This window comes from Gossypium hirsutum, chromosome D10 (assembly GCF_007990345.1).
Source record: "Gossypium hirsutum isolate 1008001.06 chromosome D10, Gossypium_hirsutum_v2.1, whole genome shotgun sequence".
In the NCBI taxonomy this organism is placed as follows: domain Eukaryota; kingdom Viridiplantae; phylum Streptophyta; class Magnoliopsida; order Malvales; family Malvaceae; genus Gossypium; species Gossypium hirsutum.
Window position 1 is genome coordinate 28,245,524 of NC_053446.1, and position 6,506 is coordinate 28,252,029.

Consider the following 6,506-nt stretch of genomic DNA (forward strand, 5'->3'; position numbering starts at 1 on the left):
TTAATATTATTTTTTTATTCTTCATGCTTGTTTTACGATTCATGCTTACGGCTCGTGGTTACATATCTCAATAATGTCATCTACAAAATTTCACATGAATTTTGGTTTAATTTGTAATATTATACATGAGCTTTTGTTTAATTTGCAATATTATGCATGAACTTTGACTTTTGTACAATTTTATACACTGTCTCGTTTGGTTTCTAATGTAATAACGTGAGAAAAAAACTTATTTATTACATATATGTTACAATAGTTAGATGTAAAATAAAAAATAGTTGATAAAAATTTAAACTTAGAACTAGAAAGATGAGGAAAAACTCTTATTTAAAAAAACCTCTTGAAAATAAACAAAAAAATATTTCCTTCTATTTTCCCAAAACTAGTAATGAGTGACTAAAAATTACCAATCAAAATTAGTTTATTGCTTATTCGTATTCTAAAACCTGATGAATAAATAATACTTCTACCAATCAAAGTTTCATGTATATAATTATACCAAATTGCACTTTAGACCAAAATTCATGTATAATTTTGATATTTATCTCTTAAATTTATTAAAAAAAAGTTTAAAAGTTTGTTTTTTTAAAATGTAATTATAAAATAAAATACATTAATCTAGAGAAAAAAAAATTGATTCAAGCTATTACAATTTTATGATACGCATGTAGGTCAATATTGGCTGGAATCGATTTAGGTGCATTGAAACAATTAATATACACAAAAATAGTTAACCAAAATAAAATTTAAACTATTTGATACTAATTTAGAATTAAAATGACACATATGGATGGATTGGACCGATATTGTAGTGACAATCATGATGAAGAACCTTCAGTCTTTTATGGGCAAAGACGGATTTAGGGGAGCTGGGGCTCCAGCCCCCTAAATTTATTATATTTTATTTTAATATTATAATTAATGTCTAAAAATATGATAATTTGTGTTGGCCCGTCCCCCAAGTTTTCTAAAGAAATTTAGTTTGATTTTTTTATATAATTTATAATTTTTTATATTAAATTTGATAAATTAATACAAAGTAATATCTAAATATTAATTTGGTAAAAGAGATATTTGGGAACGCTTTCAATTTAATTTAGTAAACTAATATAGGGTAGTATCTAAATATTAAATTGGTAAGAAGATAATGTTAATTTGATAAGAAAAACTTAAATAATTGTAATATTTAATATATTTTACTTTTTTTTAAATGTGAATTTGGGTGATCAAAATTAACTTAGATTTTGAAAGCAGTTTGTTCAGGTAGGCTAGACCAATAAAAAGGTATTACTTTACATAAATATCGAGCCCTTATAAATATTCATGGCTTCGCCGTTGCTTTTGAGGATTGAAGTTGATGTATTAAGCACTATGATTTATGGTTTACGAGACTCATATTCATTGGCAATGTTTGATATGAAGTTTCTTATGTGTTCATGCCGTATACACATACATAGACATATACATAATAGAAACAGGATACATGAGCTCTGAATGCGTGAAATGTACCCTTCAAAAACGGATTAGGCAATAGGGGGGGTAGTATTTGAGTTTAATAAGAAGAGTCAGAACCCAGTGCTGCTTCATGCCTGAGCAAAACTAAACATCAACTCAGCACAAAAACATATGGATATTGCTGCTGCTGGTTTTGACCATAATCTTGGATCTCTCTGAACAATGCTGCTGAGTTCCTCATGTTTATGTTTTCATCCTTCCAAATATGACTCCTCAAATACCCAATAAAATGTAATATACTATTGTTATGGGCAGAGAAACTATCATTCCAAAAATCACCCTGCACATACAAACACAGATATTAGTACAATTTAGATTACAGTCGTGTATGTATTTGCGGTATATATATAGATAAACTGCATTTGGTATTTTGTGGTGTAACTCACGCAGTGCTCAATACATCAGGATGCAGATTATACTCCCTAGAAAAAACGAAAGGGACAATTCCTTGAGGCAATGCTGCTTGTACAATAGACAACTTTAAGGTAGTGCCTTTGAGGCCAACTGCGATGGATGCTATCGCCATTACTGCCGGTCCTGCTATAAACCTAGCTACCATCCCATATAAAGCCAGCTTCTTTCCACAGGCAATGATCCTTGGTTGCAAAGCCATGAATAATCCTTATACAATTAACAAATTTCAGCTTAATTCTTATTCAACTTTTAGATTAATGGGGTTATCCTAATAAAAATAAAAAATAAAAAGATGTTACCAAGGCTAAACATTGCCATCCCAAGACCTGCACTTGACAATATCGTGACTGAATTTTCCATTATTTGGGGCTTCTTTATGTCCCATCTGTAGACAAAAGCAATTGACCAGTTAATAAGGCTGGAATAGGGTGACCATCTACACTATATTACTCTGACTCTTTGTTTTCTTTGAGGTGTTCGTATACACCAATACATCGTATTTAGAGATTTAAAATATTGAATATACCCGTGTTGGACACATAGGGTACCCGACACTCATCCTGAGTCTGAGCAACATAGCATTTAGAAAGTGAGTGAGTGAGGTCTAAAAGAACCTGCAAGAGACTAAAGCCCAGCTTAGACCCAGCAAACTTGAGTAAGAGTTAGGGTTCCTCACAAGCTTGAGCCAGACTTTTCTCAATATTTTGAGGAGCATTGATGAAGAAAAAGAAGAGGGAATGCTAGCATTTTCGACATCCTCTTGCTTTACACTCTCAACCACCTTTGCAGTACTACTGCTTTCTTCTCTTTGACCAGCTTGCACTGACTGCTTCTCACAGGTAGTACTTGTCCCATCTAAGATATCATTCATACATCAGAACAATTCATGCGAAATGTGGGAGAAAAATATATGGATTAAAATTTAGAAAATTGTAGTGTTAGCTGTTAAGACTTGCCAGTTGAAATGCAACATCCACATCTCCAAATGAATAAATGGAGCTCTTTACCCTCTCCCTCCATCGATGCTGCTACCATAGGCCTGAATCGCTGAGATTGATCCGGTGCAATCTTGTTTGCATTTTGAGCCGTCTGCTGCTGCTGCTGCTGCTGCTGCTGCTGGTTAGATGATGTTGTGGCAATAACATCAATGACTTCATCTTCACTGCAACAGTTCTTAGAACTAACACTACTTTCCTTGAACTTGCTCAAGACCTCAGTTCTTGTTTCTCTATATTCAAACAAAAACAGTAATAGGGTATACCAGATTATGCATTGCAGCACCACAACTTGAATCATTAGGTATTCCTTGTCATCCCCATACATGGATTTCAGTAGGGGAATCCCCATGACAAGAGTGTTTGGGAGAGTGGAAAGTGAGAAAACTGTGATAGACCAGTCCAGGCCGCCTGTCTTTGTGAAATTGGCCCAACAAAGCAAAGCAAACAATATCAGGACTTTTGAGACTCCATCAGCGGCAAGGAAAAGGAGGTCCATTTTGTAAGGATTTATCCTCGAAACGAACTCAAAGGAGAGGAGCGGAACGGCGAAGATGGCGACGAATCTGTTGATGCCGGCACATTGTTCCGGGGTGAATACGTTCCACCATTTCACTGAACCATAAGCCAAGAACATGGTGACATAAAGAGGAACAACTGCAGTCAGAACACTGTACAGATCCTTGATGCCAATCATCGTTTTCCTCTTCAATACACTTGTTTTCCCTTGGCTGCCTTCTAGTGTATTATAGACTGCAGTTCTTGAAGAATGAATAGCTTCTTGGATTGATACAGCAACCAGGTTTATTTGAGATACTTTTAGACTTGAAAAGGGTTTATTTTACCACAATTTGTTGGTTTAACAAGCATCTTCAGATGTGATATGTTGAAGCACAAGAGATACCTTGGATTGAGTTCTTTTTTTCGTGTATGGCAAGACTTTTGGTTTTATATCACTAAAGACAAACTCAATTTATCAAGTCACTCACAAGTTCTATTTTTACTTGACGACCAACTGGGACCAGACAACAGGGGTGAATGAATGACATATTTTTTGTACAAAAAAAAAAAAGAAGATAATTTTCATCTCATAAAACATTAATTAAGGTCTAATTCTGCTTCCAGCCCATATACTCTGCATTTTTTTATGAATTAATCCTTTTACTTTTAATTTCATAAATTTAGTCCCTCTTTTCTTTTGCTTTAACAATTTAAATCTAATTGATGACATATCAAAAGATTTCAATTAAATTGGATTTTGTGGCAATTTTAAACTTTAAAAAATCAGTCATCTGATCGATATAAAATTGCACATGGAAGTCATGTAAAACAAACAAAAAAAAAAACCTAAAGTATCGACTTTCACTTTGTTTATTGCTAAATGACCCTTAAATATGTGGATTCAAAACCAAAAACTTTACAATCCCAAATTCAACATTTTTATTAACTTATTTGATCTTTCAATAGTGTAATATTAGTATGTAAGCGATAGTTTTTATTTTAGAAATGCCGCATAATCTAATTTAATAGAAGTCCTTTTAATAATGTTATCAATTAGATTTCTATTATTAAATAAAATAGTGGACAAATTAATTCCTAGGATTACAAGTAGCACTACCAACAAATATTGGGTACAGTGGTAGGGCACATTGCACTCCCAAGAAGAGAATATTTGTTCGAACTTTGTAGATGACATTATTGAGATATGCAATCACAAGCCGTAAGCATGAACCGTAAAACAAGCATGAAGAATAAAAAATAATACTAAATTGCACATGTTCGAAGAATACAGAAAGATACAATAAATCATTAATTAAATAGATAGCAATTTGAGAATGCCACACACGGTTATGTTTATTAATTGTTGAACATTAAATTGTCAAAATCTATTAATGGGATTATCTTGAAAGGTTTACATTATAATATCGAGTAGAATGCAGAAAAATGGCTTCTATCATGCATGGTTTTTGTATTATTTAGTCAGTTTGTTTCATTTTTGCATCAGGTATGGATCTTGAGTTTCAAGCGTTGTAGATTCTAGATAAAGAAGATGAACTAATTGTCTGCTAGAGGAAATTTATAAGAATGATATTGATCGCAATCTATGTTTAGTTCGGAATTTTTAGGAGAACGAGTAATCACTTTTTGCAATGGAGAGCAATAAAGAGAATCCTTCTCAATATATGGAGATCGAATCAAAGGATGAATATCTGATTATTGGGGGAAAATCTTTATCTCATTAAATTATTTCGTATGGTTGATCTGAAGAATCTGATAAGTTGAGATCCATGTTCTTTTAATAATTTTACTTCTCTAATACATCAATTTGCCAAAGGCGAGAATCAAAGGATATTGATTATAATTACTTGGATTTTGATTCAAGTGCATGATCTTTCACTAGGTTTTTCTTTAGAATCTATTTTAAGGAATCTGGGGAATGTTATAGATTCTTTTCTTTATTATGATACTACTATGAATTGAAATAGGTGGAATAAATATATGTGTGTGTCAAGGTTCATTTGGACATTTGTGAAAAATAGAACGTCGATAATGACAATGTATCGCAGAGAAAAGAGAAAGAAAAATAAATAACACACAGATTTTTACATGGAAACCCTTTTGGAGAAAAACCACAGGCAGAGGAGAAGATAATTCACTATGTCGAAATTCGAATGATTACAAGAAGAGTAGACTATGTCTATTTATGGGCTTGTAAAATCATATTCTAATAGAAGGAGTGTAGTGAGGTTGAAACACCTTATTCTAATCAATATCAAATAGATGAAGTGTAATAAGGTTGAAAAACCTTATTCTAAAATAAAATAAAAGAAGTGTAGTTCTATAGGGATTTTACTTTTATTTTATTTTACCACTATATTTTATTTTAATAAGGATTCGGATCACTCAATTCTAACAATCTCCACCTTGACACGAATTCTCAATGAACAAGTTCTTCATCGCGAACTCTAAACGAACAAGTTCTCCACCTCTTCCATAAAACCCTTTAAGGGTTTAACTTCAACAATGAACACCAACCAAGTCTAAGCAATGCTCAAACTTGGTTATGGGAAGTGACTTAGTCATCATATCTACAAGATTTTCATGAGTACTAATTTTGCTCACAACAATATCACCACAAGCAATAATATCACGAACAAAATGATATTGAACATCAATGTGATTTGTTCTCTCATGAAACATTTGATCTTTTGTAAGAAAGATGACACTCTAACTATCACAAAATACTGTGCTGATTTAAAGGTCTTCATTAAGTTCACTAATGAGTCCCTTCAACCAAATGACTTCTTACAAGCCTTAGTAATCACCATGTACTCAACTTCAGTGGTAGACAAAGCGACTGTAGTTTGCAAAGAGGTTTTCCAATTGATTGCACAATCTCTGATTGTAAATACATAACATGTGAGAGATCTTCTTCTATTGAGGTCTCTAGCAAAATCAGCATCAACATACCCAATGACTCCATCTCTAGTTCTTCCAAACTGTAAGCAAACATCAGTAGTACCTCGTAAGTATCTTAAAATCTACTGTGCTGCTTTCCAGTGTTCTTTACCGGGATTCGCC

At 32.8% G+C, this 6,506-nt stretch overlaps 1 protein-coding gene across 1 annotated transcript; it reads right to left on the reverse strand.

Annotated features, from left to right (window-relative positions):
- Nucleotides 1–1,728: 1,728 nt before the first annotated feature.
- LOC107914812 (probable auxin efflux carrier component 1c) lies at nucleotides 1,729–3,621 on the reverse strand. The gene is given in 5 exon segments (NM_001327116.1): nucleotides 1,729–1,795; nucleotides 1,902–2,136; nucleotides 2,229–2,314; nucleotides 2,544–2,784; nucleotides 2,886–3,621. Coding segments are annotated over 5 exon segments (1,365 nt in total).
- Between the last annotated feature and the right edge of the window lie 2,885 nt (nucleotides 3,622–6,506).